We start from the raw sequence: 20,064 nt of genomic DNA on the forward strand, positions 1-20,064 counted from the left end.
ACTGACAGCGCGTTTCTAAACTACTTGTACCAGAGTCGGATTATAACATGCTCGCGGAATGTTTGATAAGTGCATCGCATTTCTTTTTTACGCCCTAGTGCCGAAGTACCGTCTCCGGTAAAAGTCAGGTGATCAACACCTAGGACAAATTCCTAACAAAACCCGGACACACAAGCTTTTACAAATCAATCTGAATAAATGTAGAAGTAATTTCTCTCTAAAGTTTTCCGTCCACGAGCTTTGACAAAGGCTTGTGCAGAACTTTGCCATGTCGCGATATCAGTTTATTACAGATAATCACGGATGATTATGTCTGCTCGATCGTCCGTAGTAGCCTGCAAGTACGTGGAAGTACTTGCCGTTGGGACGGGAATTACAACGTCCATTCTAAGTACAACGGGCGGAAACTACGACCTGCCACCGCGTCTTAGACCTTGGTAAAGTTGGGAAAGAGCGTCCCCGAGGACTACGACTCTTCCCATGAAGATGGCCAACTCACAAGCCTGTAATTTCTGATCTGGACGCAAAAGAGAAACATTCTTTTGCTTTATCGCCTAACACGTCACGACAGAGAAATCGTTCTACTCTAACCCTATCTTTAACTAGCAACAACATTCTACTTCGTAAGGTTTTGGCATATGAAATTTAAACTATTTGTATACAACAGTTTGAAAAGCATCGTGAGTTTTGATTTTAGTTTTTGGTTGTTGTTTAATATTTGTTGGATGCCGTTTCACTCAAATTTGTTGTAACAACGTGATGACTAACTTCTAATATTGTAACTTAAATGAGTGATATTCAAAAGGGAACTAGAATTAGTTGTTGCGAGGTGGTTTTAAGTAAAATACCATTTTTTATAAATTTGAATAATTTATGTGTGAAGCACGAAATTTTGATAACGCGTTTATCGTCTAAATTTTGGAGAACAAATAATTTGTGGTCACTAGAATTTTATGAGATGAATGACAATGATCACTTTTACGAAATGACTTTGAAGAAACTCAAAATAATATTATAAAATTAATTGAATAAAACTAATTAACCCTTTAGAGGGCTTACCTAGAAATTTTAATCCTCCTAACGCAGGATGTTAGCTGCTTCCCAGGTGTTGTAGTTCGCAGCACTACCTAATCGAACGAACACTAAACTTGTCTCGTTTTTAACTTACTCACTAATCACTAACGCTATCACTTAATTTAAGAATTTAAATTAATTTAATTTAAAATTACGATTAAATGCACTTAGTACAATTTAGACGCACTAAAAGACAAACGAAGATGTTTTAAATTTATAAAAATTTAAAGGACAACACGACAATCGACTACCTCGAAAGACCGTCAAAAATCCAATCCCTCCCAAAGTCAAGGGCTCATCTTGCGTAAGCTACACTAACTCGCTTACCCCACTACCCTTGTTAAGTAGTTTCCACATATGCGAAATTTTGCAAATTTGACTCTTATGATGTCTTGGCATTTGATCAAACCTTGTTTAACTTTCTAAATATTATTATTAATCAACAGCTGGGGTGTTTTCCGATTAACAATTTCATTATAATTAAACATTAAATTTGGTAATCGTCGATCTGAACTGAATACAATACAAGAGCGCTATGGAATTTCCCCAAATATCCTGAAAGAGAAATTAAACTCAAAAATTGGTTGTTGTCAGGTCTGAAGTTGTTTTTGGGAACACAATGAAATGAATTTTGTGTAACAACAAATTTTGATTGTTTAAATAACACAGAAAATATAGGGAAGAACCTCGTGAGGAAACTGTAATTTTGGTCGTACTACCCCTTGTTAGATGTCGCCCCCAGTACTACACCGGTACTATTTAAACATTTCTGCGTTTTTCTCCAATTTCCTTAATTTATTGGGTCCAATACTTTATTAGAAGAAAAAGGAGGTGACAGAAAGGTCACTGAAGTTTTAAGAGTCGTTTGTAAATGCTGCATTTTCCTCTTCGTCTCAAACATTGAAAACTGAATTACATTTTTGTTCAGTAACTGTAAAAGTTTTCACTTTGGTTTTTTGCTTATATCTCGAAAACATTTACTCTTATCAATTTTTATCTTTTTTTCAAAATTAAAGCTGATAAAATTTCCTACAAAATAGTTAAATGCATTTCTTTTGTGGGACCAACCGTAAGCGAGTTATAGAGTTAGATATAAATAATCTTTAACAAAAATTTGCTTTAAAATTAAATGTTTAAAAAACTGAAATTAAACTAAATTAATTGTGTCTAACACTTTAGTAGAGGAAAAAGGAAAAGACATAAAAGTCACTAAAGGTTTCAGAGTCGTCTTTAGTCGTCATATTAATAACAATAACATTAATAATAATACTAATAGTACTATATTTGCTTATATGCAAGCGCTTAATTAAGGTAACAGTTTTTTGGATTCTTGCTTATATCTCGAAAACAGTTCCTCCTATCAATTTTTATCTTTTTACTAAAATTAAAGCTGATAAAATTTCCTACAAAATAGTTATTTGCATTTTTCATGTAGGACTAACCATAAGCGAGATATAAGTTTGAAAATAATTAAAATTTTAAAAAAAAGTGCTTCAACAGAAAATGTCTTGTGATTTAAAATACACTTAATTTATTGGGTCCAATAGTTTATTAGAAGAAAAAAGAGATGACAGAAAGGTCACTGAAGTCTTTAGAGTCGTTTGTAAATGCTGCATTTTCGTCTTCGTCTCAAACATTGAAAACTGAATTACATTTTTGTTCAGTAACTGTTACAGTTTTCTTATTGGTTTTTTGCTTATATCTCGAAAACAGTTACTCCTATCAATTTTTATCTTTCTTTTAAAATGAAAGCTGATAAAGCTTCCTACAAAATAGTTATTTGCATTTTTCTTGTAGAACCAACCATAAGCGAGTTATAGAGTTGGATATAAATAATATTTAACAAAAATTTGCTTTAAAATAAAATGTTTGAAAAACTAAAATTAAACTAAATTAATTGTGTCTAACATTTTAGTAGAGGAAAAAGGAGGAGACATAAAAGTCAATAAAGTCTTAGAGTTGTCTTTAGTCGTCATATTAATAACAATAACATTAATAATAACAATACTAGTAGTACTAAATTTGTTTATATGCAAGCGCTTAATTAAGGTAACAGTTTTTTTGTTTTTTGCTTATATCTCGAAAACAGTTACTCCTATCAATTTTTACCTTTTCGCCAAAATTAAAGCTGATAAAATTTCCTACAAAACAGTTATTTGCATTTTTCATGTAGAACTAACCATAAGCGAGATATAAGTTTAAAAATAATTAATAATTAAAAAAAAATGTGCTTTAACAAAAAATGTCTTGTGATTTAAAATACACTTAATTTATTGGATCCAATACTTAATTAGAAGAAAAAGGAGGTGACAGTAAATGCTGCATTTTTGTCTTCGTCTCAAACATTGAAAACTGGATCACATTTTTGTTCAGTAACTGTTACAGTTTTCACTTTGGTTTTTTGCTTATATCTCGAAAACAGTTACTCCTATCAATTTTTATCTTTCATTCAAAATTAAAGCTGATAAAATTTCCTACAAAATAATTATTTGCATTTTTCTTGTAGGACCAACCATAAGCGAGTTATAGAGTTGGATATAAATAATATTTAACAAAAATTTGCTTTAAAATAAAATGTTTGAAAAACTGAAATTAAACTAAATTAATTGTGTCTAACACTTTAGTAGTGGAAAAAGGAGAAGACATAAAAGTCACTGAAGTTTTTAGAGTCGTTTGTAAATGCTGCATTTTCGTCTTCGACGACAGTTACTGAACAAAAATGTAATTCAGTTTTCAATGTTTGAGACGAAGACGAAAATACAGCATTTACTGTCACCTCCTTTTTCTTTTAATTAAGTATTAGATCCAATAAATTAAGTGTATTTTAAATCACAAGACATTTTCTGTTAAAACACATTTTTTTTTAATTATTAATTATTTTCAAACTTATATCTCGCTTATGGTTAGTTCTACATAAAAAATGCAAATAACTATTTTGTAGGAAATTTTATCACCTTTAATTTTGGTGAAAAGTTAAAAATTGATAGGAGTAACTGTTTTCGAGATATAAGCAATAAACAAAAAAACTGTTACCTTAATTAAGCGCTTGCATATAAACAAATTTAGTACTACTAGTATTGTTATTATAAATCTTATTGTTATTAATATGACGACTAAAGACACCTCTAAGACTTTAGTGACTTTTATGTCTCCTCCTTTTTCCTCTACTAAAGTGTTAGACACAATTAATTTAGTTTAATTTCAGTTTTTCAAACATTTTATTTTAAAGCAAATTTTTGTTAAATATTAAAAACTATAAAATGGCTTAGATTGCCTAAAAACACAGATCACACATGATCTTTTGCATAGAAATGAGAAAACGCTCATATAACACAAAATAAGCTTCATTTTTGCTTAGAAAGCTAAGCTTACTTTTATTACTACTATTATTGTTATTCTTATTATTATTATTATTATTATTACTATTATTTTTATTATTATTATTATTATTATTATTATTATTATTATTATTATTATTATTATTATTATTATTATTATTATTATTATTATTAATATTATTATTATTAAAAACCGATTATAACTTTTGTATAGTAAATATTTTTATACCAGTTTTAAAATGAGTGATTTATTTTAGACAATTTCTTGCCTAAAAACTATAAAATGGCTTACATTGCCTAAAAACACAGATCACACATGATCTTTTGCATAGAAATGAGAAAACGCTCATGTAACACACAAAATAAGATTCATTTTTCCTTATTAAAAGTATTAATATTATTATTACTTTTGTTACTATTACTATTATTATTATTATTTTTATTACTATTATTATTATTATTATTATTATTATTATTATTATTATTATTATTATTATTATTATTATTATTATTGTTATTATTATTATTATTATTATTATTATTATTATTATTATTAAAAAATTATATTAAACAGACAGAAAACGTCGTATTCTGTCACAAAAAAACGAATTACGTTATAGACTTGACGAGAACGGCGTATCTGGGACTCTTATAGGACTCTTATAGGGTCAAAAAGTATCAGTTTGGATTAAAACAAATTATTTTTGTTGACTCTCAGTCTGAATTGTTCATCAGTTCAAACAAAAACGGCTTATTTTAGACGATCTTTTGCTTTGAACAAGAAAACTTACATCGAACAGACTAAAAACGTATTAATCTGGCATAAAAGAGCAATTTATGTATCACTTTGGATAAAGGCAGCTAATCCTATTCGTTTCATTGCTTTAAATAGACAAAATTGTTAATAAATCTAACAAAAACGCTGTATTCTAGCACCAAATACTAATTACATTATAGTTTCGACGAGAATAGCTTATTTGGAATGATTCTATGCTTCCAAACGAGTAAATTTTTATTAAACAGATGCCAAACATCATGTTTTGTCCTATAAAGACATTTTATATTGCAGTTTGTATTAAAACAAAATATTTTCGTTGATTCTTTGTTAGAAGCAGCAAACCTAACATTAAAGAATCTGAAAACTTTGTATTCGGACACAAACCACCGAATTTTGTATCAGTTTAGACAAAAACGGTTGATTTTCGACAATATTTTGCTTTGAACAAGAAAACTTATATCAAACTGACTAAAAACGTCTTATTTTAGCACAAAACAAAAGATTTGCGTTATAGTCTTAACGAGAGCTGTTAATTTCAAACGGTTCTATGGTTTGAAACGAGTAAACTTTCACTGAACAGAGGAACAACATCTTAATTCGCCTTTTAAAAACGATTCATGCCACAGTTAGGATAAAAACCAATTATTTTCGTTAATTCATTGTTACAAACAAGAAACCTTACATCAAAGTAACTGAAAACCCTTTATTCAGGCACAGAAATTCGAATTACGTTTCAGTCTGGACATAAACTGCTTACTTTAGACGATCCTATGTTTTGATTACAAAAACTTACATTAAAAAGATTAAAAACGTCTTATTCTGGCTGAAAACTGCAAATTATATATTACTCTAGATAAAAGCAATTTATCCTGATTACTCCTTTACTTAGAATAGAGTAAACTTGTATAAAACATAATGAAAACTTTAAATTTCGTCTCAATGAAATAAATTACGTTATAGTTTTGACCAGCACTGTTTATTTCAAACGATTTTATGATTCGAAACTAATGAACTTTTATGGGGCAGATGCAAAACCACATATTACCATATAAAGCGTTGTTTTAAAGCAAAGTATACCTTTTGCAACAAGAAATTTCACGTCAAAGAAACTGAAAACTTCGTATCCATGCATAAATATCGAATTACGTATCAGTTTAGGCAAATGCAGCTTATTTTAAACGATTCCTTGCTATAAACAAGAAAAATTTTATCAAGCATACTGAAAACGTCTTATTCTCGAAAATAAGAGCAAATTATGTATCAGTTTTAACAAAAGCGGATTACTCTGTTTGATTCTATGCTTAGAGTAGAATAAACTACTATAAAACGTAATGAAAACTCTATATTCAAGCTCAAAAGAACAAATTACGTTATAGTTTTGACAAAAAAAATATTTCGGACGATTACATACTTCGAAGTAAGCAAACTTTAATTGAACAAGTGCAAAAGCTAATACTTTGCTTTAAAATAACGATTTATGTGGTAATATGGTATTTTGCATCTGTCCTATAAAAGTTTACTCGTTTCGCTCCATTGAATCATTCGAAATAAATTATTTTGACACAACAACAACGAAAATAATTTGTTTTTGTTTAAATTGTAACATAAGTCGCTTTCATAAAACGAACTAAGACGTTTGGCATCTGTTTAGTGAAAGTTTTCTCGTTTGGGGGCATAAAATCGTTTGAAATTAACAGTTCTGGTCAAAACTATAACGTAAATTATTTCTTTGTATCACTTTAAAGATTTGCGTTATAGTCTTGACGAGAACTGTTAATTTCAAACGATTCTATGCTTTGAAACCAGTATACTTTCACTGAACAGAGGCAAAACGTCTGATTTCGCCTTAAAAAACGATTTATGTCACAGTTTGGATTAAAACCAATGATTTTCGTTTATTCATTGTTACAAACAAGAAACCTTACATCAAAGAAACTGAAAACCTCTTATTCAGGCCCAGAAAATCAAATTACGTTTCAGTCTGGACACAAATTGCTTATTTTAGACGATCCTTTGTTTTGAATACAAAAACTTACATTAAAACGATTAAAAACGTCTTATTCTGGCTCAAAACTGCAAATTATGTATTACTTTCTATAAAAGCAGTTTATCCTGATTACTCCTTTGCTTAGAATAGAGCAAACTTGTATAAAACTTAATGAAAACTTTAAATTTCGTCTCAAAAAAATAATTTACGTTATAGTTTTGACCAGCACTGTTAATTTCAAACGATTTTATGCCCCCAAACGAGAAAACTTTCACTAAACAGATGCCAAACGTCTTAGTTCGTTTTATAAAAACGACATGTTACAGTTTAAACAAAAACAAATTATTTTCGTTGTTGTTGTGTCAAAATAATTTATTTCGAATGATTCAATGGAGCGAAACGAGTAAACTTTTATAGGACAGATGCAAAATACCATATTACCACATAAATCGTTATTTTAAAGCAAAGTATTAGCTTTTGCACTTGTTCAATTAAAGTTTGCTTACTTCGAAGTATGTAATCGTCCGAAATAATTTTTTTTTTGTCAAAACTATAACGTAATTTGTTCTTTTGAGCTTGAATATAGAGTTTTCATTACGTTTTATAGTAGTTTACTCTACTCTAAGCATAGAATGAAACGGAGTAATCCGCTTTTGTTAAAACTGATACATAATTTGCTCTTATTTTCGAGAATAAGACGTTTTCAATAAGTTTGATAAAATTTTTTTTGTTTATAGCAAGGAATCGTTTAAAATATGCTGTATTTGCCTAAACTGATACGTAATTCGATATTTGTGCATGGATACGAAGTTTTCAGTTTCTTTGACGTGAAATTTCTTGTTGCAAAAGGTAATAATTTGCTTTAAAACAACGCTTTATATGGTAATATGTGGTTTTGCATCTGCCCCATAAAAGTTCATTCGTTTCGAATCATAAAATCGTTTGAAATAAACAGTGCTGGTCAAAACTATAACGTAAATTATTTCTTTGAGACGAAATTTAAATTTTTCATTAAGTTTTATACAAGTTTACACTATTCTAAGTAAAGGAGTAATCAGGATAAATTGCTTTTATCTAGAGTAATATATAATTTGCAGTTTTCAGTCAGAATAAGACGTTTTTAATCTTTTTAATGTAAGTTTTCGTATCCAAAACAAAGGATCGTCTAAAATAAGCAGTTTTTGTCCAGACTGAAACGTAATTCGAATTTCTGTGCTTGAATAAAGGGTTTTCAGTTTCTTTGATGTAAGGTTTCTTGTTTGTAATAATGAATTAACGAAAATAATTGGTTTTTATCCAAACTGTGGCATAAATCGTTTTTAAAAGGCGAAATAAGATGTTTTTCCTCTGTTCAGTGAAAGTTTACTCGTTTCAAAGCATTGAATCGTTTGAAATTAACAGCTCTCGTTAAGACTGTAACGCAAATCTTTTGTTTTGTGCTAAAATAAGACGTTTTTAGTCTGTTTGATATAAGTTTTCTTGTTCAAAGCAAAATATTGTCGAAAATCAACCGTTTTTGTTTAAACTGATACAAAATTCGGTGGTTTGTGTCCGAATACAAAGCTTTTAGATTCTTTAATGTTAGGTTTGCTGCTTCTAATAAAGAATCAACGAAAATATTTCGTTTTAATACAAACTGCAATATAAAATGTCTTTATAGGACAAAACATGATGTTTGGCATCTGTTTAATAAAAATTTACTCGTTTGGAAGCATAGAATCATTCCAAATAAGCTATTCTCGTCGAAACTATAATGTAATTAGTATTTGGTGCTAGAATACAGCGTTTTTGTTAGATTTATTAACAATTTTGTCTATTTTAAGCAATGAAACAAATAGGATTAGCTGCCTTTATCCAAAGTGATACATAAATTGCTCTTTTATGCCAGATTAATACGTTTTTAGTCTGTTCGATGTAAGTTTTCTTGTTCAAAGCAAAAGATCGTCTAAAATAAGCCGTTTTTGTTTGAACTGATGAACAATTCAGACTGAGAGTCAACAAAAATAATTTGTTTTAATCCAAACTGATACTTTTTGACCCTAAAAGAGTCCTATAAGAGTCCGAGATACGCCGTTCTCGTCAAGTCTATAACGTAATTCGTTTTTTTGTGTCAGAATACGACGTTTTCTGTCTGTTTAATATAATTTTTTAATAATAATAATAATAATATTAATAATAATAATAATAATAATAATAATAATAATAATAATAATAATAATAATAATAATGAAAATAATAATAGTAATAAAAGTAAGCTTAGTTTTCTAAGCAAAAATGAAGCTTATTTTGTGTGTTATATGAGCGTTTTCTCATTTCTAGGCAAGAAATCATCTGTGATCTGTGTTTTTAGGCAAGAAATCGTCTAAAATTAATAACTCATTTTAAAACTGGTATAAAAACATTTACTATACAAAAGTTATAATCGGTTTTTATTAATAATAATAATAATAATATTAACAATAATAATAATAATAATAATAGTAATAATAATAATAACCCTATCTGGTTCATAATCTGCCTAAATCCACTCTCAAGACTGCTTCAGTCCTCTAACCTTGGCTACAAACTAAAAGGCTCATCAACACAACGACTCAGCCACCTCTTGTACGTCGACGATGCCAAGTTATATGCAGAAAATGAATAAGATCTAGGAAAACTGCTCACCATCACAAAAACATTCAGTGAGAACATCCGTATGAAATTTGGATATGACAAGTGTGCCAAGATCATCTACAAGAAAGGGAAGAAAACGACCAGCCAGAACATTGAACACCTCAACATCAAGGAATTGGACGACATTGAAAAGTACAAATACTTAGGACTGGACCAACATCTAATACGAGACACAAAAGAACTGAAAGATAAAACAGAGAAGAAACTACATACAAGAATAAACAAGATCCTAAACACAAGTCTGAATGGAAAAAACAAAGTGAAAGCCGTAAACACCTGGGCAATACCAACAATAACCTACACATTTGGGGTAATACAGTGGTCGCAAACAGATCTAGAGAGAATCGATAGAAAAATCAGAACCGATATGACAGCAAACCGAATCCATCACACAAATGCGTCAGTCATCAGACTCTACCTACCACGACGATCCGGAGGAAGAGGACTCTTGAACTTGGAACACCTCTGGAAGAAACAAATCATCAACCTGCGGAAATATTTCAAAGAAAAACAAACTCCACTACTCAAAGTCATCTGCGAAATAGATTCCTACTCACCACTGAAACTGAAGAACAATGATGAACCAACCCAAGCCCCAACAATAAGAGAAAAGAGAGAAGAATGGCAAGGAAAAGCACTACATGGCAAATACCCAAAGGCATTGGACTCAGGCCATCAAACAGAATCAACAAGCTGGCTCACCTCTGGAAGTCTATATGGAGAAACAGAAGGCTTTATGTGTGCTATCCAGGATGGTGTCATTAGTACAAAAAACTACAAAAAATGTATCCTGAAAGAAGACATTGACGACCATTGCAGAATGTGCAAAACTGCACCAGAAACTATTCAGCACATAACATCAGGCTGCCCCACGATAGCACACACAGAGTACCTGAAACGCCATAACCTCACTGCTGGAATCCTTCATCAGAAAATCGTAACTAAACTGAAACTGCAAGAATCTGAAGACTCATATTACACATATGTACCACAACCAGTCATTGAAACAGACAGCTGGAAAGTGTACTGGGACATCACGATTCGAACGGACAAGACAGTAGCGGCCAACAGACCTGACATCGTACTCCATGACAAACAGAGGAAAGAAGCCTTCTTCATAGACATTGCCCACCCAAATGATAATAACCTGGAAAAAACGGAAAGAGAGAAAATAACAAAGTATTTTGAACTCAGTCAAGAATATAAAGCAATGTACAAACTAAACAAAGTGACAGTCCTCCCCATCATCATAACATCAACAGGAATAATAAGCAAAAACATGGAAACCTACCTCAGTAAGATACACCTTGACAACAAACCCATGATCCGGCTAATGCAGAAGTCTGTCATCCTTGAAACCTGTAGAATAGTCCGGAAGTTCCTGAACATTCAAGAATAAATCATACATGCATACCTGAATATGACTTTACACGTGAAACAAATCCCTTCTGGAGTGATTGGTTTTATACCCCACGACATGAAGATAACCACTTGAGCAACCCGACTACGCTCAGTGAGAAGCCCCAAACATAATAATAATAATAATAATAATAATAATAATAATAATAATAATAATAATAATAATAATAATAATAGTAAATATTAATAATAATAATAATGATAATAATACTTATAATAATGAATTTCTTTCTAAATTAAAGCTTAGTTTTTCTAAGCAAAAATGAAGCTTATTTTGTGTTATCTGAGCGTTTTCTCATTTCTATGCAAGAGATCATCTGTGATCTGTGTTTTTAGGCAAGAAATTGTCTAAAATAAATCACTCATTTTAAAACTGGTATAAAAACATTTACTATACAAAAGTTATAATCGGTTTTTATTAATAATAATAATAATAGTAATAATAATAATAATAATAATAATAATAATAATAATAATAATAATAATAATAATAATAATAATAATAATAATAATAATAATAATAATAATAATAATAATAATAGTAAATATTAATAATAATAATAATGATAATAATACTTATAATAATGAATTTCTTTCTAAATTAAAGCTTGGTTTTTCTAAGCAAAAATGAAGCTTATTTTGTGTTATCTGAGCGTTTTCTCATTTCTATGCAAGAGATCATCTGTGATCTGTGTTTTTAGGCAAGAAATTGTCTAAAATTAATAACTCATTTTAAAACTGGTATAAAAACATTTACTATACAAAAGTTAATAATAATAATAATAATAATAATAATAATAATAATAATAATAATAATAATAATAATAATTATAATAATAATAATAATATTAACAATAATAATAATAATAATAGTAATAGTAACAAAAGTAATAATAATAATAATACTTTTAGGCAATCTAAGAAATTTTATAGTTTTTAATATTTAACAAAAATTTGCTTTAAAATAAAATGTTTGAAAAACTGAAATTAAACTAAATTAATTGTGTCTAACACTTTAGTAGAGAAAAAAGGAGGAGACATAAAAGTCACCAAAGTCTTGAGAGTCGTTTTTAGTCGTCATATTAATAACAATAACATTAATAATAATAATACCAATAGTACTAAATTTGCTTATATGCAAGCGCTTAATTAAGGTAACAGTTTTTTGGTTTCTTGCTTATATCTCGAAAACAGTTCCTCCTATCAATTTTTATCTTTTTACTAAAATTAAAGCTGATAAAATTTCCTACAAAATAGTTATTTGCATTTTTCATGTAGGGCTAACCATAAGCGAGATATAAGTTTGAAAATAATTAATATTTAAAAAAAAGTGCTTTAACAGAAAATGTTTTGTGATTTAAAATACACTTAATTAATTAGGTCTAATACTTTATTAGAAGAAAATGGAGGTGACATATAAGTCCCTGAAGTCTTCAGAGTCGATTTTAAATGCTGCATTTTCGTCTTCGTCTCAAACATTGAAAACTGAATTACATTTTTGTTCAGTAACAGTTACAGTTTTCTTATTGGTTTTTTGCTTATATCTCGAAAACAGTTCCTCCTATCAATTTTTATCTATTTTTCAAAATTAAAGCTGATAAAATTTCCTACAAAATAGTTATTTGCATTTTTCTTGTAGGACCAACCATAAGCGAGTTATAGAGTTGGATATAAATAATATTTAACAAAAACTTGCTTTAAAATAAAATGTTTGAAAAACTAAAATTAAACTAAATTAATTGTGTCTAACACTTTAGTAGAGGAAAAAGGAGAAGACATAAAAGTCACTAAAGGTTTCAGAGTTGTCTTTAGTCGTCATATTAATAACAATAACATTATTAATAATAATACTAATAGTACTAAATTTGCTTACATGCAAACGCTTAATTAAGGTAACAGTTTTTTGGTTTCTTGCTTATATCTCGAAAACAGTTACTTATATCAATTTTTATCTTTTTACTAAAATTAAAGCTGATAAAATTTCCTACAAAATAGTTATTTGCATTTTTCATGTAAGACTAACCATAAGCGAGATATAAGTTTAAAAATTATTAATATTTAAAAAAAAAGTGCTTTAACAGAAAAATGTCTTGTGATTTAAAATACACTTAATTTATTGGGTCCAATACTTTATTAGAAGAAAAAGGAGGTGACATAAAAGTCGCTGAAGTCTTCAGAGTCGTTTTTAAATGCTGCATTTTCGTCTTCGTCTCAAACATTGAAAACTGAATTACATTTTTGTTCAGTAAATGTAACAGTTTTCACTTTGGTTTTTTGCTTATATCTCGAAAACAGTTCCTCCTATCAATTTTTATCTATTTTTCAAAATTAAAGCTGATAAAATTTCCTACAAAATAGTTATTTGCATTTTTCTTGTAGGACCAACCATAAGCGAGTTATAGAGTTGGATATAAATAATATTTAACAAAAACCTGCTTTAAAATAAAATGTTTGAAAAACTAAAATTAAACTAAATTAATTGTGTCTAACACTTTAGTAGAGGAAAAAGGAGAAGACATAAAAGTCACTAAAGGTTTCAGAGTTGTCTTTAGTCGTCATATTAATAACAATAACATTATTAATAATAATACTAATAGTACTAAATTTGCTTACATGCAAACGCTTAATTAAGGTAACAGTTTTTTGGTTTCTTGCTTATATCTCGAAAACAGTTACTTATCTCAATTTTTATCTTTTTACTAAAATTAAAGCTGATAAAATTTCCTACAAAATAGTTATTTGCATTTTTCATGTAAGACTAACCATAAGCGAGATATAAGTTTAAAAATTATTAATATTTAAAAAAAAGTGCTTTAACAGAAAATGTCTTGTGATTTAAAATACACTTAATTTATTGGGTCCAATACTTTATTAGAAGAAAAAGGAGGTGACATAAAAGTCGCTGAAGTCTTCAGAGTCGTTTTTATATGCGGCATTTTCGTCTTCGTCTCAAACATTGAAAACTGAATTACATTTTTGTTCAGTAACTGTAACAGTTTTCACTTTGGTTTTCTGCTTATATCTCGAAAACAATTACTCCTATCAATTTTTATCTTTCTTTCAAAATTAAAGCTGATAAAATTTCCTACAAAATAGTTATTTGCATTTCTTCTGTAAGACCAACCATAAGCGAGTTATAGAGTTGGATATAAATAATCTTTAACAAAAATTTGCTTTAAAATAAAATGTTTGAAAAACCGAAATTAATAGTATATTATTACACGAGCAAGTAAAGAAGGTTTTTATCCACAAAAATGAAGTTTGCTGCACGAGCCGAAGGCGAGTGCATGTAATCATTTGAGTGGATAAAAACCTTTACTTGCGAGTATAGTACTATACTTTATCTACGATCAAATAACCAAAAAAAAAAATTTTAAAAACCTTTTATAAACACACTCATATTTGTGCCGCGATTTTTGTGGTAGAAGATTTTCTATTGCACTCGTTGCGATATTGCGAATGTCAGGTGGCGTGCAGGTCATTTCATTCTCTTCTTCCAACATTTTAAATAACTTTCTGTCACAAAAAACTGCTTGAACAATCACAGATTTCACTACTAGTTCCGACTAAATAATTAGCTGTTTGTTTTTGTTGTCAGCTGATTTGGCTTGTTTGGTTATATTGCTGCGGTTACGGCACACAATTGCTAACATAAAAGTGGTGGAAAAGATAAAATTCCAATATTTTCAATTTTGATTGGTTCCAATCCCAATGGATAAAAAATTCTGTCTATTTTACCCATGGGTGAAAACCAATCAGAGACTTCTTTTAATTTGTCGATGGATAAAATGAAAATTTACAGTGGAACTTTCACAACAGTAATGGTTATATTATTTGATGATCGTAGATAAACTAAATTAATTGAGTCTAACACTTTAGTGGAGGAAAAAGGAGAAGACATAAAAGTCTCTAAAGGTTTTAGAGTCGTCTTTGGTCGTCATATTGATAACAATAACATTAATAATAATAATACCAATAGTACTAAATTCGTTTATATGCAAACGCTTAATTAAGGTAACAGTTTTTTGGTTTCTTGCTTATATTTCGAAGACAGTTACTCCTATCAATTTTTATCTTTTTACTAAAATTAAAGCTGATAAAATTTCCTACAAAATAGTTATTTGCATTTTTCATGTAGGACTAACCATAATCGAGATATAAGTTTGAAAATAATTTATATATAATAGAAAAGTGCTTTAACAGAAAATGCCTTGTGATTTAAAATACACTTAATTTATTAAGTCCAATACTTTATTAGAAGAAAAAGGAGGTGACATAAAAATCACTGAAGTCTTCAGAGTCGTTTTTAAATGCTGCATTTTCGTCTTCGTCTCAAACATTGAAAACTGAATTACATTTGTGTTCAGTAACTGTAACAGTTTTCACTTTGGTTTTTTGCTTATATCTCGAAAACAGTTACTCCTATCAATTTTTATCTTTCTTTCAAAATTAAAGCTGATAAAATTTCCTACAAAATAGTTAAATGCATTTCTTTTGTAGGACCAACCATAAGCGAGTAATAGAGTTGGATATAAATAATCTTTAACAAAAATTTGCTTTAAAAAAAATGTTGGAAAAACCAAAATTAAACTAAATTAATTGGGTCTAACACTTTAGTAGAGGAAAAAGGAATAGACATAAAAGACACCAAAGTCTTCAAAGTCGTTTTTAGTCGTCATATTAATAACAATAACATTAATAATAATAATACTAATAGTACTAAATTTGCTTATATGCAAGCGCTTAATTAAGGTAACAGTTTTTTGGTTTCTTGCTTATATCTCGAAAACAGTTACTCCTTTCAATTTTTATTTTTTTACTAAAATTAAAGCTGATAAAATTTCCTACAAAATAGTTATTTGCATTTTTCATGTAGGACTAACCATAAGCGAGATATAAGTTTGAAAATTATTAATATTTAAAAAAAAAGTGCTTTAACAGAAAATATCTTATGATTTAAAATACACTTAATTTATTGGGTCCAATACTTTATTAGAAGAAAAAGGAGATGACATAAAAGTCACTGAAGTCTTCAGAGTCGTTTTTAAATGCTGCATTTTCGTCTTCGTCTCAAACATTGAGAACTGAATTACATTTATTTTCAGTAACTGTAACAGTTTTCACTTTGGTTTTTTGCTTATATCTCGAAAACAGTTACTTCTATCAATTTTTATCTTTCTTTCAAAATTAAAGCTGATAAAATTTCCTACAAAATAGTTAATTGCATTTTTCTTGTAGGACAAACCATAAGCGAGTTATAGAGTTGGATATAAATAATCTTTAACAAAAATTTGCTTTAAAATAAAATGTTTGAAAAACCGAAATTAAACTAAATTAATTAAGACTAACACTTTAGTGGAGGAAAAAGAAGAAGATATAAAAGTCACCAAAGTCTTGAGAGTGGTTTTTAGTCGTCATATTAATAACAATAACATTAATAATAATAATACTAATAGTACTAAATTTGCTTATATGCAAGCGCTTAATTAAGGTAACAGTTTCTTGCTTATATCTCGAAAACAGTTACTCCTATCAATTTTTATCTTTTTACTAAAATTAAAGCTGATAAAATTTCCTACAAAATAGTTATTTGCATTTTTTATGTAGGACTAACCATAAGCGAGATATAAGTTTGAAAATAATTAATATTTAAAAAAAAAGTGCTTTAACAGAAAATGTTTTGTGATTTAAAATACACTTAATTAATTTGGTCCAATACTTTATTAGAAGAAAAAGGAGGTGACATATACGTCACTGAAGTCTTCAGAGTCGATTTTAAATGCTGCATTTTCGTCTTCGTCTCAAACATTGAAAACTGAATTACATTTTTGTTCAGTAACAGTTACAGTTTTCTTATTGGTTTTTTGCTTATATCTCGAAAACAGTTACTCCTATCAATTTTTATCTTTCTTTCAAAATTAAAGCTGATAAAATTTCCTACAAAATAGTTATTTGCATTTATCTTGTAGGACCAACCATAAGCGAGTTATAGAGTTGGATATAAATAATATTTAACAAAAACTTGCTTTAAAATAAAATGTTTGAAAAACTAAAATTAAACTAAATTAATTGTGTCTAACACTTTAGTAGAGGAAAAAGGAGAAGACATAAAAGTCACTAAAGATTTCAGAGTCGTCTTTAGTCGTCATATTAATAACAATAACATTAATAATAATAATACTAATAGTAATAAATTTGTTTACATGCAAACGCTTAATTAAGGTAACAGTTTTTTGGTTTCTTGCTTATATCTCGAAAACAGTTACATATATCAATTTTTATCTTTTTACTAAAATTAAAGCTGATAAAATTTCCTACAAAATAGTTATTTGCATTTTTCATGTAAGACTAACCATAAGCGAGATATAAGTTTAAAAATTATTAATATTTAAAAAATTAGTGCTTTAACAGAAAATGTCTTGTGATTTAAAATACACTTAATTTATTGGGTCCAATACTTTATTAGAAGAAAAAGGAGGTGACATAAAAGTCGCTGAAGTCTTCAGAGTCGTTTTAAATGCTGCATTTTCGTCTTCGTCTCAAACATTGTTATTGTTATTAATATGACAACTAAAGACAACTCTGAAACCTTTAGTGACTTTTATGTCTTTTCCTTTTTCCTCCACTAAAGTGTTAGACACAATTAATTTAGTTTAATTTCAGTTTTTCAAACATTTTATTTTAAAGCAAATTTTTGTTAGATATTATTTATATCCATCTCTATAACTCGCTTATGCTTGGTCCTACAAGAAAAATGCAAATAACTACTTTGTTGGAAATTTTATCAGCTTTCATTTTGAAAGAAAGATAAAATTTGATAGGTGTAACAGTTTTCGAGATATAAGCAAAAAACCAATAAGAAAACTGTAACTGTTACTGAACAAAAATGTAATTCAGTTTTCAATGTTTGAGACGATGACAAAAATGCAGCATTTAATAACGACTCTGAAGACTTCAGTGACTTTTATGTCACCTCCTTTTTCTTCTAATAAAGTATTGGACCCAATAAATTAAGTGTATTTTAAATCACAAGGCATTTTCTGTTAAAGCACTTTTGTTTTAAATATTAATTATTTTCAAACTTATATCTCGCTTATGGTTAGCCCTACATGAAAAATGCAAATAACTATTTTGTAGAAAATTTTATCAGCTTTAATTTTAGTATAAAAATAAAAATTGATAGGAGGAACTGTTTTCGAGATATAAGCAAGAAACCAAAAAACTGTTACCTTAATTAAGCGCTTGCATATAAGCAAATTTAGTACTATTAGTATTATTATTATTAATGTTATTGTTATTAATATGACGACAAAAAACGACTCTGAAGACTTTGTTGACTTTTATGTCTTCTCCTTTTTCCTATACTAAAGTGTTAGACTCAATTGAATATAGTTTAATTTCGGTTTTTCAAACATTTTAATTTAAAGCAAATTTTTGTTAAAGATTATTTATATCCAACTCTATAACTCGCTTATGGTTGGTCCTTCAAGAAAAATGCAAATAATTAATTTGTAGGAAATTTTATCAGCTTTAATCTTGAAAGAAAGATAAAAATTAATAGGAGTAACTGTTTTCGAGATATAAGCAAAAAACCAATAAGAAAACTGTAACTGTTACTGAACAAAAATGTAATTCAGTTTTCAATGTTTGAGACGAAGACAAAAATGCAGCATTTAAAATCGACTCTGAAGACTTCAGTGACTTTTATGTCACCTTCTTTATCTTCTAAAAAAGTATTGGACCCAATAAATTAAGTGTATTTTAAATCACAAGACATTTTCTGTTAAAGCACTTTTTTTAAAAATATTAATTATTTTCAAACTTATATCTCGCTTATGGTTAGTCCTACATGAAAAATGCAAATAACTATTTTGTAGGAAATTTTATCAGCTTTAATTTTAGTAAAAAGATAAAAATTGTTAGGAGTAACTGTTTTCGTGATATAAGCAAGAAACCAAGAAACTGTTACCTTAATTAAGCGCTTGCATATAACCAAATTTTGTACTATTAGTATAATTATTATTAATGTTATTGTTATTAATATGACGAATTAATACGACTCTGAAGACTTTGGTGACTTTTATGTCTTCTCCTTTTTCCTCTACTAAAGTGTTAGACCCAATTAATTTAGTTTAATTTCGGTTTTTCAAACATTTTATTTTAAAGCAAATTTTTGTTAAAAATTATTTATACCCAACTCTATAAATCGCTTATGGTTGGTCCTACAAAAAAATGGAAATAACTATTTTGTAGAAAATTTTATCAGCATTAATTTTAGTAAAAAGATAAAAATTGATAGGAGTAACTGTTTTCGAGATATAAGCAAGAAACCAAAAAACTGTTACCTTAATTAAGCGTTTGCATATAAGCAAATATAGTACTATATAATAATGTTTATTAACGGCCACGCCAAGTACAAGTGATATATAAAATACAAAGATAAATACAAACACAGATAGGTACAATACAGTTAATATAAAATAAAGTGTTAATTATTAAAAGAGCTAAGTTCACTATGTTCAATAACAGTTTTTAAATCTTTTAGAAATCTATTTTTAGGTAAACCTATAAAATCTAATTTACCAGAAAGTACGTTGCATGTTTTAGACAGCCTAGAAGATACAGAATTTTTCCCATAATTGGTACGGTGGTAAGGCACTACAAGCATTCTAGGCTCTCTAACGTTACAAACGGGTATATTTATTGAAAATAGCGGAAGAATAGGATTACAATTTACATTACAGACAATATACGATATACGAACGACGCGTCATAAAATATTCTACGAGAAGATA

General features: G+C 28.3%; 1 protein-coding gene across 1 annotated transcript; it reads left to right on the forward strand.

Annotated features, from left to right (window-relative positions):
* Positions 1-9,872: 9,872 nt before the first annotated feature.
* On the forward strand, positions 9,873-11,249 carry LOC135265891 (uncharacterized). The gene has a single exon (XM_064356238.1). It carries the CDS (start codon positions 9,873-9,875, stop codon positions 11,247-11,249), a length of 1,377 nt encoding a protein of 458 aa, XP_064212308.1.
* Positions 11,250-20,064: the final 8,815 nt, after the last annotated feature.

The sequence above is a fragment of the Tribolium castaneum genome, chromosome 4 (genome assembly GCF_031307605.1).
Source record: "Tribolium castaneum strain GA2 chromosome 4, icTriCast1.1, whole genome shotgun sequence".
Lineage (NCBI taxonomy): Eukaryota > Metazoa > Arthropoda > Insecta > Coleoptera > Tenebrionidae > Tribolium > Tribolium castaneum.

Coding starts and splice junctions, on each gene's coding strand:
- LOC135265891 (XM_064356238.1), top strand. CDS start 9,873: ATGAAATTTGGATATGACAAGTGTGCCAAGATCATCTACAAGAAAGGG.